The sequence below is a fragment of the Macadamia integrifolia genome, chromosome 4 (assembly GCF_013358625.1).
Source record: "Macadamia integrifolia cultivar HAES 741 chromosome 4, SCU_Mint_v3, whole genome shotgun sequence".
In the NCBI taxonomy this organism is placed as follows: domain Eukaryota; kingdom Viridiplantae; phylum Streptophyta; class Magnoliopsida; order Proteales; family Proteaceae; genus Macadamia; species Macadamia integrifolia.
Window position 1 is genome coordinate 27,722,867 of NC_056560.1, and position 19,801 is coordinate 27,742,667.

A 19,801-nucleotide genomic window follows, 5' to 3' on the forward strand; every position below is an offset into this window, starting at 1 on the left:
CCAGATTTGTGGGCATGATACTCACCTTGCATCTCACTGTCCTCAACGTTTTAATCATGCTTTTCTTGGTATCACTTACTCTGCCACTACAACTCCTTCTCCTTGTTCTTGGTTACTTGACTTTGGATCTAACCATCACATTACTGCAGAGATGAGCAATCTTGCAATTACCAGTCCTTTTTCTGGCCCTGAGCAAATAATCATCGGCAATGGGCAAGGTCTGTCTATTTCTCATACCGGATCTACCAACATTGTTTCTGCTAAGCATAATTTTCGATTGTCCAATGTCCTATATGTTCTTGAGATTCATAGGAACCTTTTATCAGTCAATAAATTCTGTCTTGATAATGATACTTACTTTGAATTTTATCCCACACATTTTCTGATCAAGGATACGAGGACAAGATAAACACTCTACCACGGCCTGAGTAGAAATGGGCTATATGAGCTTCTCTTGGACCCAGCTCTCTTTTCTCCAACTCTGCTGTTCGAGCTCCTATTGATGACTGGCATCACAGAATGGGTCATCCCTCTTTTAAAATTGTTCACCGTCTTGTTGACAAGTTTACTCTTCCTACCTCAAGGAACACGCACTCTTCATGTGCTGCTTGTCAGTGCTCCAAGAGCCATCGTCTTCCCTTTGTCTTCTTCTTCTGCTAGTTCTACTCCTTTGGAGCTTTTACATTGTGATGTTTGGGGACCGGCCCCAACTGTTTCCATTGATAAATTTCAATACGATGTACTCTTTGTTGATGATTACAGAAGATATACATGGTTATATCCTTTGTTGCATAAGTCTAATGTACTTTCAGTGTTTACCAAGTTTAATCCCTTAGTTGAAAATTATTTCTCCTGCTCCACTAAGAGCCTGCAAACTGGTGGTGGAATTGAATTTTTAAAACTTGATGACTTCCTTACTTCAAATAGTATTTCACGCCGAGTATCTTGTCCTCACACATAGGCCCAAAATGGTGTAGCTGAGAGAAAGCATCAGCATATTATAGAGACTGGTTTAGCACTTTTATTTCACTCTCATCTCCCCTCTCCATACTGGTCATATGCTTTTCTTACAGCCACTTATCTCATTAACCGAATGCCAATTGTCTTTCTTGGCCACATTAGCCCCTTTGAGTACCTGTTTCACATACCACCTGATTACACATTCTTAAAGACATTTGGCTGCCTATGCTTTCCATGGTTACGACCTTAGTCTAACAATAAACTAGAACCCAGGTCCAAACCATGTCTATTCCTTGGTTATTCCCTTCAGCATAAGGGATACAAATGCTTGGACATCTCTACAAATAGGCTGTATATTTCTCGTCATGTGTTCTTTGATGAATCTACATTTCCCTTTTCCACTCTTCCCTCTTCTTGGCCTGATCCACCTTTGACCACTGTCCAGTTATGGTGTACTCTTAAACCACCAATCCTTCTTCCTTGTCCTTCTCAATTTCTATCCCCTAATCCTGCCCTTGTTTTTCCTACACCAACATCTCCTTGCCAAGGTCCATTATTACCTATAGTCCAAGATTCCGCAATTGGGAAATATCCACATCCTCAGCCTTCTGTAATACAGCCTAATTCTGAATCTGATTCTGTTACCCAAGATGGCAGTACCTTACCTCCAACTCACCCAAATCAGCTTGCTTTTGAGCCTCCACTTGGGCATGATACCTCTACTTCAGCTCAGTCCCATCCCATGCTCACATGGTCTCGTACAGGAGCCCCTCACAGACCACCTAATCGTCTCACTCTAATGGCCACTAAACATCCCTTACCATCTTCGATTGAGCCCAGTTGTTACACTCAATCAATACGCAGCCAAGAATGGAGGGCTGCTATGCATGAAGAATTTGATGCTCTTCTCAGAAATGGAACCTGGTCTCTTGTTCCTCCTACTGATGCCTCTAATATTGTGGGTTGTAAGTGGGTGTTTCGGGTAAAGCACCACTCCGATGGTACTATAGAGCATTACAAGGCATGTCTAGTTGCTAAAGGATTTCATCAAAGGCCTAGCATTGATTTCACTGAAACGTTCAGCCCGGTTATTAAACCAGCAACAATCTGTTTAATCTTATCTCTTGCTATTATGCATCAGTGGCCAATTCGTCAATTGGATGTGTCAAATGCCTTTTAACATGGTACTCTTGCTGAGAAGGTGTTTATGCATCAGCCTCCGGGCTTTATTGATCCTTCTCATCCTGATTATGTTTGTCGATTGCAAAAATCGTTATATGAATTAAAGCAGGCTCCGCGTGCTTGGTATACACGCCTCAGCACCTTCTTGCTTTCTCAAGGCTTCATTGCATCAAAGACAGACACCTCCTTATTCATTTACCAATCTCATGGTGTTGTGCTTTATTTTTTGATTTATGTTGATGACCTGCTCCTCACAGGAAATGACTTTACTGCCATTACTGATCTCATTCGGGTACTATCTTCTACATTTGCTCTAAAAGATCTTGGGGAATTGCACTATTTTCTTGGCCTTGAGGTATCATGATCTTCTACTGGTATGATGGTTACTCAGTGAAAGTACATTACAGATCTACTTCGAAGTTCTAATATGGCTGATGCCAAACCAGTATCCACCCCTCTTGCTGGTGGTCCTTCTCTTGGTCTTCATTCTGGTACAACTCTAGTTGATGGCACTGAGTATCCCCGTATCATTGGTGCACTTCAGTATTTGACGATGACCAGACCAGATATCAGCTTTTCTGTCAACAAGGTTGCACAGTTTATGCATTCCCCGACGGATTGTCACTGGTCTACTGTGAAACGCATCTTGCGTTATCTTAAAGGTACCCCTGATGATGGCCTTCTTCTGAATTCATCTTCCAAACAGGTTCTCACAGCTTACTGTGATGCTGATTGGGTTGGCTGCCTAGACGATAGAAAGTCGACAACAGGCTATGCTATGTTTTTTGGTCAAAATTTGATCTCCTGGTGTTCTCGAAAGCAACGGACTATCTCTCGATCCTCCACAGAAGCTGAATACCGTGCTGTTGCTTCTGTAGCTACAGAGCTCCTTTGGTTGCGTTCCTTACTATTTGAGCTCAGAGTTTTTCTTCCCCAGACTCCTCTCATTCTCTACGACAATATTGGTGCGACATACCTTGCAGCAAATCCGGTCTTCCACCCCCGTATGAAACACATTGAAATTGATTTTCACTTTGTAAGGGATATGGTACGCTCCAGTCACTTGCAAGTTCGCTATGTCTCTACGATTGACCAGCTAGCAGATGCCCTAACGAAAGGTCTCTCTTGCAATCGATTCAATCTGCTTAAGGGCAATCTCACAGTGGGATCTCCCCCCCCATGAACTTGAGGGGGCCTGTTAGAGATAGGAGTTAGTTATGACACGTGTTCAGTTGTAATTAGTTATGTGTTTGGTGCCTCTGTTACTATACTATATATATTCTGGTTATCAATAATAAAATGAATCTTGAAATCTCTTCAGTCACTCATGTGTGGTGGCAAAAATATTTTTTCAATTATAGCAAAAGAAAAAATATTTTCCCCAATCTGATATCTAAGGCACTACGAATAACACTTCTTATCTCTACTTTATAATTAAAAGATGAGTTTCACCAAAAAATAATAATAATAATAATAATCAAAAGATGAGGAAATTTCACTCCCCTCCCCTGAATGTTTCATCTATTGCACTCAGACTCTCTGCGACAAAAGTATCATGTGGTGTTAATACTATTAGAATCAAATATTAAATGTCCGTTTTACCCCTATCACCTTTGTCTAAATATTAGCTAGGGAACAAACCTGAATAAGTCAGATTCCTTTGAATGAGTCGTTGGAGGAAGAATCAGCCCAGCGGTGTTCCCTCTTTCTTCTCTGACTTCGATCAGGTCTGGCAGTTCTTCGTCTATGTCGATTGAAGGAGGTCAGTGTTGGCTTCTGAAGGTAAGACCACCGATTCCCCCCTCCTTCTTTACTGCCATGTTAGAGCTCTGCACATTCGATGTAACCATTTATTCTTTCAAATTTGTTCCTATTCTGAGAGCATTGGAATGTTCATGGTTGAAGAAGACAGAGATGATGTGTTTATGTATTCAAATTTGTTCCTTTATGTTTTCACTCCTTCAAAAACCGAAGATGGTAATCTAGGAGATATTTCTTGAAGCAATAGAGTGTCATTACCTTTCTATTTTAGAAGTGCTTGAAGGGTTGTTCTTTTCTTTTGGGTGAACGTGTTTATGTGTTCAAATTTGTTCCTTTATGTTTTCACTCCTTCAAAAACGGAAGATGGTAATCTAGGAGATATTTCTTGAAGCAATAGAGTCTCATTACCTTTCTATTTTAGAAGTGCTTGAAGGGTTGTTCTTCTTTTCTTTTGGGTGAACAGTTTATTTTTTATTATTATTATTATTTTTTTTTTTTTGCTAAAAATCATTTGTATTAATATAAAAGAAAGAAAGAAACATAATATAATTTACAAAGCTGAGTGGAGACAGCAGATAAGCCCAGGCAGCCCAAAAGATGACTAAGGCAGTCCTCCTAATCCACCTTCGGCATTGCCATCAGCAGAAAGAGAAGGACCAACCCAAGCACCCGAACAATCAACAAGCTTAAAAGGACTAAACAACCTAACTCATCCTATATCTAGGACAACCAGAACCATCCATATCAATCTCCAACTTCACCAGAGCCGGCCATACCATCATCGAGTCCGAAGCCTCAAGTTGAACCGCTGTTTTAGACAGATAGTCAGCAATAGAATTGGCATCACGATAGCAGTGACTGATTTTCCACTCAATCATACTCAAAAACCTCATACAAGCTAACCATCTTCGATGAACCATCCACGGGACCTTAAATTTTTGAAATAAGGTCACCACCGCGACCAAATCACATTCAATCCACAACATACAACCTTTGAATGCCCAACTTTTCAACGTGTTCAATTCCTAAAACCACATCCATAAATTTAGCCTCAAAATTTGTATGAAGCCCAAGGAAGTTCCTGAAGTTGGCCTTAACCTCCCCCTTGTCATTCCAAAATACACCCCCAGCTCCAGACATCCTCGGATTCCCAAGGGAGCATCCATCAGTGTTTAGTTTCGACCACCCTCTTGGCAGGCAACACCAAAATATTTCAAAAAATTCTCTCAGAGAGAACCACACCTCTGAGAAGCCAAGCCTTCTAGCACTCATAAGATTAGAAATGGAGATGGATGAACCTATGAACACTAAAGACTGGGAAGCAATTTCAGTTATAATCATGGCAAAAACATGCTCCATAGGCTTTGAATTCCATCGAATCTTCAAGAATTCCTTTCCAGCTAAATACTATAAGGAACTAACACAAAACCTTTTCTCCAAACCTTCTGACAAGGGACTGCCTTCATTTTAGATTTCCACCAAGCTATGAAAATCTCCATACCGCTGAAGTCAATCCACTGAACTCCAAAACAATCACAAAATTTTCGCCACAGAGCTTTGGAAAAGTTGCAATTAAAGAAGAATGCTCAATAGATTCCTCCTCTAACTCACATAAACTGCATCTAGAAGGCAGATACACCCCACACTTCTTCACATTAGCATCTGTAGGGATTTTATTTTGGATCAACCTCCACCCAAATATAGCTTGACGAGGTTGGATTTGCGACTGCCATAGGAGAGAAAACCATCCAACTTTAGGCGATTTTTTCCTTATCGTATCCCATGCTGAGTTAATAGAAAATACACCAGAAGAGATGGGCCACCAATGACGCACATCTTGCAAATTAGGGATATATATGCATCTTATTTCCTTAAAAATGCTAGAAATCACCTCAGACTCCACCCTCGAAAGAAATCAGCAATTATTTCTAATAAAATCCGAAACTTTAGCCCTCAGGGATTCTAAAGAATCAGGATCAATCCTCAACCTCTCCATGATGGACCTGAACCCAGCCAGCGATCAGACCAAAATTTGATTTTTTGGCCATTCCCTACCATCCATTGCTTTTAAGACTCAACAAAGCCCCAGACCTTTTTGAGGCCTAGCCAAATCAATGATGAAATATGACCATTTCTTAGAGAGCCATCTACCTTGAGAAAGCGACCCCAGAAGAATGAACTCATTGACGAATTACTATGCTTTATCTGCCTTGCCAACTTACATAAGTAGGAAAAATTCACATCCCTGAGCCTTCTGATCCCCAAACCACACTCGCATTTAGGCCTGCAACCATCCTCCCATTTAACCACTATTTTTTTTCGTGACTCCATATCACCTGACCAGATGAAGTTTCACATCCATCCTTCCACCATTTTAATAGGGGAGTCAGGCCACTAATAAATTCCAAAATTGTGACTCAGGATACTGGAAATAACCGATCTCACCAACTCTACCCTTCCAGCCATTGACAATAGTCTTCCCTTCCATCCGGCCAACCTCTTTTTAATTTTATCCAGCAAGGGAAACATATATTATTTTTTCACTCTCCCTTTAAATGCTTCCACCCCCAAATATTTTGTGGGCAACCTGGCTGAAGGGATACCCAAAAAATCAGAAATAAAATGTTTCCTGTGAGGGGTGACCTTACCAAAAAAATAGACTACTCTTTTCAAGGTTAAATTTCTGCCCAAAAAAGACTTGATATTTAACCAAAAAATTCTACAAATTCCTCATATACTTAGCAAAGACATTCATAAAAATAAAATGTTGTCTGCAAAATGAAGATGAGAGAGAATAGACACATATCTAGGGCCAGGCAGCAGCTTCAAAATCCCATCACAAGTCATCCTTTTCAGTCCTCTACAGAGCACCTCTTCAGCTAAAATAAAAAGGATGGGAGATATAGGATCACCTTGGCGCAAGCCTCTACCCACACCAAGGAAACCAACAGGACCACCATTAAGTAATACAGAAACTCTGGAAGAAACCAACAACTGGTGAATCCATGAAATCCACCTTAAGGAAAATCCAAATCTTTCCAGAGTAGCGAAAAGAAACTCCGAGTCATAAGCCTTCTGCACATCCAACTTCAGTAGAATGCATAATATTTACCAACTCTGAAGAAAGGCTAACATTTGAAGAGATAATCGTTACCTTTTGAAAGGTGCCCTGTTTTTCCGAAATCAACCTGGGCAACAGCCCCATCAGACGCAAAGACATAATCTTAGATAACACCTTGTAAAAAAAAATTACCCATACAGATTGGGCAAAATCTGTCCAAAGAGGAGGCACCCTCCACCTTTGGGATCAAGGTAATAAAGCAATTGTTAATCCCTTTTAGCAGGTTACCAGCCACAAAAAAAAAGAAACAACTGCCCTGCAAAAATCAGCCTCCACAATATCCCAACTCTTCCTGAAAAACTTCCCTGGGAAGCCATCAGGACAAGGGGACCTCTTAGGATCTAAATCCCACATAGCCTGCTTGATTTCAGCCCAACTCGGAATGAAATCTAGAGAAGCAACATCTTCATCTAATAACACCTTAGGAATGCACTCCAACAGATCCTGATGGACAGAAATTTCAGAAGCTTCATGAAACCTTTGGAAAAAGCTAGAAATATGAGAGGCTATACCCTGCTGGTCATACACCCAGGACCCATTTTTTTAAGTAGATATTTGGTTCCAAGCCTTTCTCATCTTCACCAAAAAATGAAAGAATTTTGAGTTCCCATCTCCCTCTTTCATCCATCTCAACTTTGCCTTTTCAACCCACACCTTTTCTTGCATACTGCTAGCAGTAATTAAGGCTGTCTTGGCATCAGCCTCTTTGTTGAATAAATCATCAGACATGCCTGAAGCATCAATCAGATCCTACACATTCTTTAAATCTAGCAAAGCCTTGTCTACTTCTAGATTAAAATTTGGGAAGGTTTCCCTCGCCCAAGATTTTAATTTTAATTTAACATGCTTCAGCTTCTGACCTAGAATAAAAATGGCATTACCCCCCACATTCACCTTCCAAGCCTCATCTACCACAGATAAAAAATTACCATTATCCATCCAAAAACCATGAAAGCGAAAAGGGCAATTTCTTGGTTTAGGCACACACTAAGAAGAGATCAAGAGAGGGGAATGATCTAAGCAAGAACTCGGTAACACCCGTTGCCCAATGTTTTTAAAAACATTAAGCCATTTTTCATTACAGAAACTATGGTCTAAAATAGCCAGTACATGACCCCTCCGCCGATTGTTAGACCCGGTAAATTTCCTGCCTTGAGAAGGGGCAGAAAGTAACCCATAAACATCCACCATCACTTGAAACTTAGCCACCGAGTTGAGATTAAAATGACCAGGACCTTTTTTTTCATGAGACATCAAGGTGGCATTGAAGTCCCCTATAACAGTCCAAGGCAATCTCGATGCAACCTAAGATTCCAGGTCAAACCACAACTGGCGCCACTCAATCTTAAAAGAACTTGCATGAATAAAAGACATCCCAACATTCTCTCCAGCCCAATCCACCATAATAGAGATGTGTTGATTGATGTGATTCATGTTGATTCTTAAAAATAAATCATCTTTCCCTTCAATTTTTAATACAATTAGCAACTTATATACAAACAGTCTTCAAATTGGTTTGCTGAATCTATCGAAGTTTGCTTTATTCATAGTACAGTACATCTCGTTCAAGTTTGAGCAATTTTAAGGGTTTTATCAGTTTGGGAATCCTTCAAGAAATTTATATATATATATATATATATATATTGGGTTTGATATCAGAGGCATTTTAAGCTCTTTTGCGGCTTAATTGCACTGGAGTTCCAATGTTTTTTGCCTTCTTTCTCCTGCAGCTATAGGTGCTCTTTTGTTTTGGTGAATACCTGAGTTAGTATGCTCGAGTGAATATTCCAACAAAAACTATATCCACATAACTTACATGGATTCGTAATCATTTTTTCCAACAGGATCATAATCATTTTTCCCATATGAGTTCTAATTTTTTATTTTTATGTTTAACTAAGTTTTTTCGTCATATGCTTACATCACATTTGTATTTGTGACAGGTAAATGTCTACCTCAAGTAATTGCAGCACACCCGGAGTTTTCAAGTACAAATCCATAAAATGCAGGTGTAATCGGAAAGCTGTGATTAGGATCTCAGAGACCGTTGATAACCCAAATAGACTTTTTTATAGCTACCCAGATTATAATGGATGCAAACACTTCGCTTGGTGTGAACCTATAAATATATCGACTACCAATCTATTACCCAATCCCACCAATACTTTACAAGAGTTGGAAGAGGAGGTGAGGCGGTTGCAAGAAGAGTTGTGTGGGTTCAAAGATGTGTTACATGGGTTGCAGTAGGAGATGCAGAGTGTGAAGATAAGGGTGGATGAAACAGTGAACTTTGCTGGATCAATGAAAATGTTTTGTAATTTTGTATTAGTTTTCTTCGTAGGTGTATTTGTATTCATATTTATAGGCCAAAAAATCTAAAAGTTTGATGTAATTAAGTACAATATTAAGTAAGGAACTATGTTGTGCACTAAACTATATTGTGTAATGGAAACGTTGTGTAATAAAATATGTTGTGTATGTGGCAAGGTATTAGAAATCTTGATAAAATTTTGGCATAATTTTGGTAACATTTTGGTAGCATTTCATCACTTAATCTGTATAATCCAAAAATACGACCTGGAAATTATGACAATACTAAACATTCCACCAAAAAGTCAAATAAGGTCTAAACATCCATAAGAACATCAAACCCAAAAGATATAGAGTAGTACAAGTATTGTCTTAAACATCAAATCCATCAACCAAGAAAACGTTTTCATTAGCATTACAAAGATTCACTATTGACCATCTAATCTAATTAAATCTTCATTGCATTCTCTCTCTCCATTGCATTCCACTCCCCACAGCAGATGCCTTCTTCCTCTGTTCCCTTGCTTTCCTTTTGGCTTCCTTAGCTTGCAGGTGTGTATTAACCTTGGATTGCATGCTCAACTCAGTGCTCATTGTAGAATCTTGTAATCTGGTCATTATTTGAGAATTGCTTATATCAGATTGACTTCCAGGCTGCTCATTTCTCTACATAAACATGAGTACCTATTAGTCAAATCCAAATGGATAAGAACACTAAAATTTCATAATATTAAACATATGTCACTGAAAACCTGGCATGATTTTGCTTCCTGTTTCACTGGAGGTCCTATACATCTTCTCTTGTCGTGGCCTTCCTGGTTGCATCTGCTATACTTGGCAAATGCTGATCTTTTTCACCGCTGACCAGGTGGGACTTCATCAGTTTCCTTCTTCCTATTTGTATGTGGTCTCACTGGAAGTCTCTTGATGGGTGGAGGTTGTACAATACCAATTCTGTTTTCTTCACTTACCTCTTGCAATCCAGGCAATGGATGGATTATAACCTCATAAGCTGCCAAGTATGCTTTTATGTTATAGTACTCATGACAATTACTATCCAAGCTTTCTCTTTTAGTAACAATATAGGTTATTGTATGCCTACAGGGTAATCTAGTACTTTCTCATACTCTACAACCACAGGTTTGATTTTTCAAATCAACCACATACCTTCCTTCAGTATCAATGACCTCAAACTCATGTATTTCAACAGTTTGGACTACAAATCCTCTTAATAGTGTTCGGATCAAATCCAATATTGTCTTTATTCTTGGGGTGACCTTCCCATTATATGTGCAACCCAACTAATATCTCTTATGTGTTACATCCATCAACTACTTCCATACCTTATCAACTATGAGTAGGACAGGCTTGCTCCTAAAAGGTGCAATCCACTGATTGAAGCATTCGACCATATTATTTCTGATATGATCGCTCTTGCACCCAAAGTCAATTGCATGCCTAGCCCACATGTCAGTTTTAACGTTGTTCAATCAATCATATGCTTCTTTGTTTATTAATTTTATCTCTGTCATTGCCTTTTCAAACAAGAATGCAGTGAAAGCCCTAGATGCTAACCAAAAATATCTTCTAAGTGACACTCCTAGAAACCTGGTTCTGAAATTGTGGTACATATGCCCATTGTAGCATCTATGGTAACAATCTGGAAATATGCATTGATGGCTTCATGTAGTCCTTACATATTAGAAAATTAAAAAGACTAAGTACACCAAAAAGTAGGAGTGTGTCCTATAGTTATAAGTGCATATGCATATAGTTAAGAAGGTAACCCACCTTTTGTCTATCTGACATAAATGTAATGGAAAATTTCTCCTCTGCAATTTGAAGACAACTAAATAAGTTTGTCAAAAAGAAAACCCAACTTTCTTCGCATTCAACATCCACAATACCATATGCCATAGGGAATAACCCTTTGTTGCCATCAACAGAGACGGCAACAAGCAGTACCCCTCCATACATCCCTTTCAGGTGGCAACCATCAAGAGCTATGAATGGTTTACAGCCTTTCACAAAACCATCAATGCATGTCATGAAAGCAATGAACAATCTTTTGAAGACGGGAGGGTCTAACATTTTCTCTCTCTAATGGAATTGCAGCTTGAATAAATTTACAGAATTTCTTTGTAGCCGTAGTTCTCCATATTTAGGTAGCTTTGCGAATGACTTAGAATGGATAACTTAGAATGGCTACCTTCATTGAATTCAGCTGCATGCTTTTTGGATCTATACAATGTCATATAAGGAATTTGAACATGAAAATTTTCCTTGAAATATGCAACCATTGCATTCACTTTCATATTTGGGTCTGCCTTTACTTGAGAAGCAATGTGTCGGGCTATCCAAGTAGAAGTAATATCCTTGTTTCGTTTAGCCCTTGCACAAGAATGGTCTATGCATAAAGACTTAACCATGTAGGTTACTCCTTCATTTGTTGCAGGTGAAGTGTGGATCCGCTATGTACACCCCACTGCTGCACGCAAAGCAATCACTCTTGACTTCTCATCTTAGTTTTCAACAGTTCAAAACCCTTTTGAATAGCATAGTCTTTAAGAATAGCCCTGAAATGATTTACATTATCAAAAAGCATCCCTTTCTCTAGTTTTATCATATCCCCATGACAAACATTCTCTTCCTTACAGAATAGTGCATAGTAGTCTTCATCACTTTGATCAGATAATGCTTCATTGTTATCTATTGTTACAACTCCTGTACCGTCTATCCTATCAACATGACCATCAACACCATCAATGATCTCCTCTTTATCATTCATCTCACTCTCATCTTCGGATAGAGAATTCTAGTCAACATCACTTGCACTTGAAACATCAAGTATGACTTCATCAGTACTCTTACTAACTGTCTTACTGCCATCATTCATATCATTTCCATCATCCACATCAACAATACAATGTATGACTTCATCAGTACTCTTACCAACTGTCTTACTGCCATCATTCATATCATTCCCATCAACAATATTATTAGTTGCATCAATACCAACTAAATCAGTCATGTCACTCATATTGTTATGTTCACCACCAGCTGAAGCCCTATAGGTACCACCAGTGCTTCTTACTTGGTGCTTTATCATATGGCCACCAGATGTCTGAATTTTCTGCACAACACTTCCAAAACCACATTGACTTCGTAGTACATCAGTTCCACTGCCATGCTGATTCTGCATCACATCATCACCAAAGTCACATTGACTTTGTTGGACACACCTATCAACGTTCTCCCGTTTGACTAGTCCACCAGGGAAACCATTCACTTGGATTCTCATCCCAATGAAGATCATATACATACAAATTTATGCAATTAAAATTTTGATACAATCCAAACATGTCCAATAAACTTGCATCCTCGTTCACTTCCATCTGGTGGTTGGAAGGAATTATGCACTTCACTTTAAATGTGATGGTATGTCCTGCTGGTACATGTTTGATAATTGTGCTATAAATATCACATACCATGTCCTGATAACAGTACTCATCCGGATCAACTGGGTACGTGCAAACGGATTCAAGTCATAATGGTAATATATGATAGCTCTAATTTCCATTCAATGATGAATGATTCTGATGAAAAAAAACACAAGATATTACATAAACACAATGATCCAAAACATTCAAGAATATCAATAAATGAATCCCTGCCTATTTCAAACAACAGCCATGCATAAACCCAGATGATCCAAAGCATTCAAGCATTCTAACCAAATCAACATGCTTTCCACTGAACAGAAAATTTTAATCTTCTCCCAGTTTTAATCTAACTCATAAAAAGGAATTCCACATAGCTAGCTACCTGGTCAGACTACCATTCCAAAACATGAAGAGGCAGATTTTTTTTTTCTTTATTTTAAAAACTGGTAAGATAACAGTTATGCAGGATAGCATGGGTTTCACTCAATTTTGATCACTCTTGATGATTAACCTTTCCACTACTCATAATTCACCATTTCCAATTGAATAATCTTTCAAAACTTATGGATGGGATAAAATTGGCTATGTAAATGCAATCCATTGATACAAAATCTGCTGTATCTGGGTGTTTGTGATCAAAAAATGTAAAATCTCCATTGAGAAAGGTACAAAATCCATATGTAAATACAATCCATTGATACTGCCAAATCAAATTCAAATATATAAATGCATGCCATTGATACTGCCAAATCCATATCTGTGTGTTTGTGAGAAAAAATAATAAAATCTCTATTGATACTATCAAATCATAGTGCAAGCTCTACAAAGCAAACAAAAAGACCTTGATCCATACAACAGACATCAATTATACATTTTCAATGACCCACCTAAAATTCAACTATAAAAAAACCAATTGTATACCAGCACAGAAGCATGAAGGAGCAATAATGGAAATGGAAGCCCTTTTGCCCAAATCGTTGGACTATAAGAAGCAATGTAAAGAACAAGATAAGAAGGGGTTGATTTCACTTACCAGCCTTGGAGTAATTGATCTTCAGGACTTCAACCCAATCGCAAAAGTTTATAACACTCCCCTTATAGTAATGACAATAGGGGGGTAATCGGTCTTCAGGACTTCAACCAATCGCAAAACAGAGAGGTGAAAATCTGGAACCCAAAAGCGATTTTAGAAAACACTTTATCTACAACCTGATATTAGGAATACTAAATCCAACAATGGCGACGCGGAATCCAATCTCCAAAACCCTAAATCCCTCTCTCTGATTTCAGAATCGCAAATCCCAAGTTCAAAAAGCCTAAATCCCAATCGGTTAATTGTTTCGTCATGGAAGAAGATGACAATAAGGGTTGAGTGCAAATAGGTCATCTCCATTGGATCAAGGGTATTTTGGGGTTTAATGTAATTTTGTACAACATGATTTCTCACTTAACAGTTTTCCACTCACGATCAGGGTACAGTTGATAGAATCTACAATTTAAGAGGGAAAAGTATGTAATTATAAACTTCGCAGGGGAAGGTAGTGTAATAGATGAAACATTCAAGAGAGGGGAGTGAAATTTCCTCTTAAAAGATATGATAGAGATTTTTTTTCTTTTTCATTGATAGATCATTTATATTAAAAAATATGAAGGAAGAAAAAAGAAATACAATCACAACTGGACAAAGCCAGACACCCCAAGCCAAATCAGTTTCCCCTACCTTCTGCAATGCCATCAATCAGACGTGGAAACTAATTGATAGAAAATAATAATAATTGTGTGAGAGAAAATTAATCGTTAAGAAGAGGATGCCCAAATACCTATAAGTCTTCATATCAGACTCTATATTTCTATTATATAACTATTATTTACATCATTCACGTGAAACCCCAAAAATTTGGACACTCAAAATCTAGACCTGCCATACCCATTACTTGAAGTTCAATTTGAACCGTAGTGGGCCAAGAAACTACAGCGTCTTCTTATTTCTTATGTTGGAAACTTTAGAAGAAATGTGGACTTAAGCTAAGCTACTACATATCTTTTTGACTTGGGTGGTCTAAGAAGAAACCTAGTCGTCAGTGGATTTTATTATACCATATAGGACCAGATTGCGATATCTGAGTGGTAAATTAAAGTATCGTATTCTACCAGTCTCTTATTTTTTTGGGTAGAAACCGAAGTCTTCACTATTTAGTCATTATCTAAACACTTTTGTTTTCTCAAAGCCCTGGAGGAAAAAGGGAAATTCCACTTACCTAAAGTAAGGAATCATCTCTATATAAGGACAGAACCAAACCCTCACCTTAATTACACACAAAATTCCATCCTTACATTCAGCTACTAGTGATGGAGCAAGAAGGAGTGGAGAAGATGAAGAGAGGTGAGTCTGTAGGGGAAGTTAATGAGGAGAAATGGGTTCATGACTCATCTGTTGATTACAAAGGAAGGATCCCTCTCCGAGCTTCCACTGGTGTATGGAAAGCCTCCCTTTTCATTATAGGTAAGGACCTTCCCAGAAGTAATAGGAATGATTAATTAATTCCCTTCCCTGAAGTACTTAGTGTTGCAGTTCTCTTTGTTTATCATTTCATTTCTAAGTAGTATATTTGCCTTGTCAATTCTCTAAATCTCCATTTCTCCAAGATGCTAGCTTGTTAGTTTGGTCATGCCATGGGGCTTAAATATCACTTTAGATTACCTTTCTTCATTCACAAACAACTGGTAGTGAACCACTTTCTTGTCTTACAAACATTCCCCAAATCTGTTGTGTAGTTACTTAATGATGACTTAATTATTGTTAGTTAAAGTTAAAGTTATAACCTTGTTGATGCTTTGGTTTGCTATATCTACTCTCACAGTAGCAGATGCTAGATATGCATGGTGACTAATTGTTTCATGGTTAATAGTGTCCTACTCTATCAAGCAATTCTTGTGAAGTGTTTCTTATAAGGGAAGAGGAACGCTACTTGTCAGTGTTCCCACTTTCAGACAACACTCCTGATTGCAGGGGCAGAGGCGTCTTTTCATAGCCTTATCTCCCTAAAACCAAGGGCTGTGTGACCTATATATGTCTAGGCGGAAGAGTGGTGTTGTTTTTCCCTCATAATTATCAAGGAGAGAGAGAGAGAGAGAGCTAGTCTCTGGGCCAGTGGGAGTACTTGCATAGGCATCCAACCAAAGAAGTAAGAGCGTATTTCATAGATCCTATGTGTAGGCATAGAGGGAGCAACCAAGTAGGTTCTTCCCCTCTCCCGCCCAAAAAGGCAAAAAAAAAGGCAAGAGATCACTGCCAGGTTATGTTACCTTTGTCTCCGAACACTTGCAAAGTGAATGACCATCCTGCCTCTTGATCGTGTGTCAGGTCTTTGATCTCTTTCCAAAGAGATACTGACTCCTGTGTAGAATAGATAGGGACAATCTTCTCGTGTGGCACTCAATTGAAGGAATTCCATAGTCAAAATATACGAATTGTACCATTTTTTTTTCTCAAGTAAAGTCCCACCATTATGGCTTGTAGTTCTCGCAGTATCATATGTTTGCTATCCCTAGATTTCATTCGTGTAAAGTAGAAACTAGTGGAAAACACCACACAACTAATATGAACCTTCCCCATCAATTTCATTAAGCAGAAATGCCTCCCTAGACCTCTCTCTCTCTCTCTCTCTCTCTCTCTCTCTCTCTCTCTCTCTCTCTCTCTCTCTCTCTCTCTCTCTCTCTCCTGCCCCAAGTAGATTCTCTCTTTGTTTTTTGCATACTTTAAGTGGTTCTTGCTGGCCAGAAGAGGACAAAACGACATCACTTTTATTTTCAAATGATACATTACACTCCATCTTCTTTTGTAAGAGCAAAGCACATTAAGGTGTTCCACTTTCTTGGGAAAGTAGCAACCTATGGATAAATATCACTAACCCTACTTGGCCTCAAAGGTCCCCAACCAAACACAAAAAGAACTGCGAATCTTTGAGAACATGGGGTAGCACATGGAGCTCTAAGATTCTCCCTGCCTTTTGCATCTTCCACTGTTGGTCACTGAAGCATAACAATGGTCCTTATCTGATAATATATCAAGTTAAAAAGAAAAAAAATCTAATAAGATTAATGGTAGTGTTACCTTTTTGTTAGTCATCTTTATTTATTATTATATTATTATATGATTTAATCATTAATCTTCCTGTGATGAGATAGCAATTGAGTTTAGTGAGAGGTTGAGCTATTTTGGAATAGCAATGAATCTCATCACATACCTCACCAAAGTGCTTCATCAAGACCTTACAATGGCAGCCAAGAATGTAAACTACTGGTTAGGAGTAACAACCATGATGCCACTCATTGGAGGCTTCCTCGCCGACTCGTACTTTGGGAGATTTCGCGCAGTCCTCATCTCGGCTTTTATCTATCTCTTGGTATAACATTAATAATCTCTTACAGATTATTGCAGCGACCGAATCAGCTACCCACGTGGGGAGAGGAGTTATCCTTCCCGTCACATGGGGATCCACCATCCATTGAGGTCAGAGCCAATGGATGGTGTATCCTCATGTGGGGAGGTCACCACACGGGGAGAGGATCTAGACTTATTATTGCGTATGCCCCCATTACTATATATATCAAGACCTAACTACTCCAAAAAACTAATTTAACAGGGCTTGATCCTATTAACAATGTCCGAAATGATACCAAGCTTGAAGCCTTGCAAAATGGAGAAGTACTGTACCAAGTCCACAAAGATTCATGAGATCATATTCTTCCTATCTATGTACTTGATCTCAGTAGGAACAGGAGGTCACAAACCCTCTCTGGAGAGCTTTGGAGGTGACCAGTTTGATGATGACCATTCTGAAGAAAGAAAGAAGAAGATGTCTTACTTTAACTGGTGGAATTTTGGTCTATGCTGTGGTCTTCTGCTTGGTGTATCAGTGATAGTCTATGTGGAAGACTATGTCAGTTGGGGTGCTGCAGATTTCATTCTTTCTGTGGTTATGGCTATTTCAATTGTAATCTTCTATGTAGGAAGACCATTGTACCGATTCAGGGTCCCAGAAGGAAGCCCTTTGACACCCTTGTTGCAGGTGTTGGTAGCAGCTATAATCAAGAGAAATCTTCCCAATCCTTCTGATTCTGCTCAATTATATGAAGTTCCCAAGACACAGAAAACCCAAGGAAGGCTTTTGTGCCATACACCTAAGCTCAAGTAAGTGAGCCCTACAATAGCTTATTAGATTATATCCTAAAAGGTTTTCTTTTCCATCACTATGCCTAGTGAAGTATCACATTTCACTATTTGCCACATAGTTGTCGTGCATGGGTTAGTCCATGTGATAGAGAACCAAACAAGCATCTCATTGGTACAATTTTAGCTTAAAATGAGTAAAGGAAGTAGCTCAACTTACAAAAAATGTCATTTGGTATTTTATATTCATCTCCAGTAGATGACATTTTTGGTAATTTTACTAAAACTTTGAATCAGAGTTTGAGCAACTTTCTCTGCTTATTTTGGATTAAATTTTAAGCCATTGAAATGTATGTTGGGTCCTCTATCACATGAACTAATTAACTCATGTACTTTCAAGTGACAAATAGTGAAGCGTTATACTTCACTAGGCATAGAGACGGCTAGGAGGACCCAAGATTAAAATTGTCACATAGCTTTCTTTCTGAATTAATTCAATCTATGGCAATTCACAAATGTATAATTTGAGTTTGCAGGTTTTTTGACAAGGCTGCAATCATTGAAGATGATGAAGATATCAATGGTAACGAGAAAGGATCGATAGAGAAGCACCAGAGTCCATGGAGATTAGCAACAGTTACCAAAGTGGAAGAGATGAAGCTTGTTCTCAACATGTTCCCTATTTGGGCATCTTCCTTAATATTTGGAATATGTATAGCTCAAACTGCCACTTTTTTCATTAAACAATCCAGTACCATGAACAGACGGATAAGCCATGATTTTGAGATCCCCCCAGCTACAATCTATGCTCTTGCTGCTATTGGAATGACCATTGCTGTTGTCATCTATGACAAGATCCTAGAACCTGTACTGCGAAAAGTTAAGGGGAATGAAAGAGGCATTAAGATCCTACAAAGGATTGGTATTGGGATGGTGTTCTCAAGTGTAACAATGGTTGTTGCTGCCTTGGTGGAAAGAAAAAGACTTAACCTAGTTGAGAGGGAAATTATTCAAGGAGGGCTAACCATCGGCGGCAGTGTTCCGATGAGTGTGTTCTGGTTAATCCCACAATTCTTGCTAATTGGTATAGGGGATGGGTTCACTCTGGTGGGTTTGCAAGAGTACTTCTATGACCAAGTTCCTGATTCCATGAGAAGCTTAGGGATAGCTTTATACCTAAGTGTGATTGGTCTTGGGAGCTTCCTTAGTAGTCTATTGATAACCATTGTTGATCATGTGACACACAGAAGTGGGAAGAGTTGGTTTGGCAAAGACATGAACAGCAGCCGCGTGGACAATTTTTATTGGTTGTTAGCAGCCATGAATGCAGTGAACTTGTGCATATATGTCTTCTTAGCTAGGAGGTATTCCTACAAAAATGTGCAGAGAAGGGTGGCTATTGCTGACTGTTATGAGAAAGATGGAGCAGAATTCATGGCCTGAGATGAATTATAGCAAGGAGTGTGATAGCTTTTCTAGGTTGGTACTTTACGTTTTCTATTGCAATCTGTAAATGAAGAATCTGATCCATTGTAGCAAAAGAAGGGGATATGGTTGTGATTGTCTCCATGGGTGAAGCACTTCATTGTAGCAAAATAAAGCCACCTAATTTTCAATTAAAATCTAAGCACTTTTTTTCTATTCAAAGATCAGCTCTTTGTCTCTGTGTTTTCACGTCGAGAATTCTTTGCTGATGAAGAGATGTGGGGCTTCTTGCTTCCCAAATAAATCCTCCATCATTTATATATAAAATGCTGGCTCATCAAGAATATGCAAGAAAAACATTTCGAATTATTGATTCATTGCCAGAGATGACTTAGAACCAATAGTTCATTATCTAATGGATCTTTC

General features: G+C 38.7%; 1 protein-coding gene across 1 annotated transcript; it reads left to right on the forward strand.

Moving 5' to 3' along the window:
* Positions 1–15,035: 15,035 nt before the first annotated feature.
* LOC122076043 (protein NRT1/ PTR FAMILY 5.6-like) lies at positions 15,036–19,597 on the forward strand. The gene is made up of 4 exons (XM_042641322.1): positions 15,036–15,280; positions 16,966–17,183; positions 17,424–17,971; positions 18,487–19,597. The coding sequence occupies exons 1-4, from the start codon at positions 15,127–15,129 to the stop codon at positions 19,391–19,393; spliced, it is 1,827 nt and encodes a 608-aa protein (XP_042497256.1). The 5' UTR covers positions 15,036–15,126; the 3' UTR covers positions 19,394–19,597.
* The last annotated feature ends 204 nt before the right edge of the window (positions 19,598–19,801 follow it).

What these genes read in the sequence shown, in the direction of transcription:
- LOC122076043 (XM_042641322.1), top strand. Translation starts at nt 15,127, where the DNA reads ATGGAGCAAGAAGGAGTGGAGAAGATGAAGAGAGGTGAGTCTGTAGGG. An exon ending in CGGCTTTTATCTATCTCTTG is followed by an intron (nt 17,184 to 17,423) that starts GTATAACATTAA and finishes CTAATTTAACAG; the next exon opens with GGCTTGATCCTATTAACAAT. An exon ending in TGCCATACACCTAAGCTCAA is followed by an intron (nt 17,972 to 18,486) that starts GTAAGTGAGCCC and finishes TTGAGTTTGCAG; the next exon opens with GTTTTTTGACAAGGCTGCAA.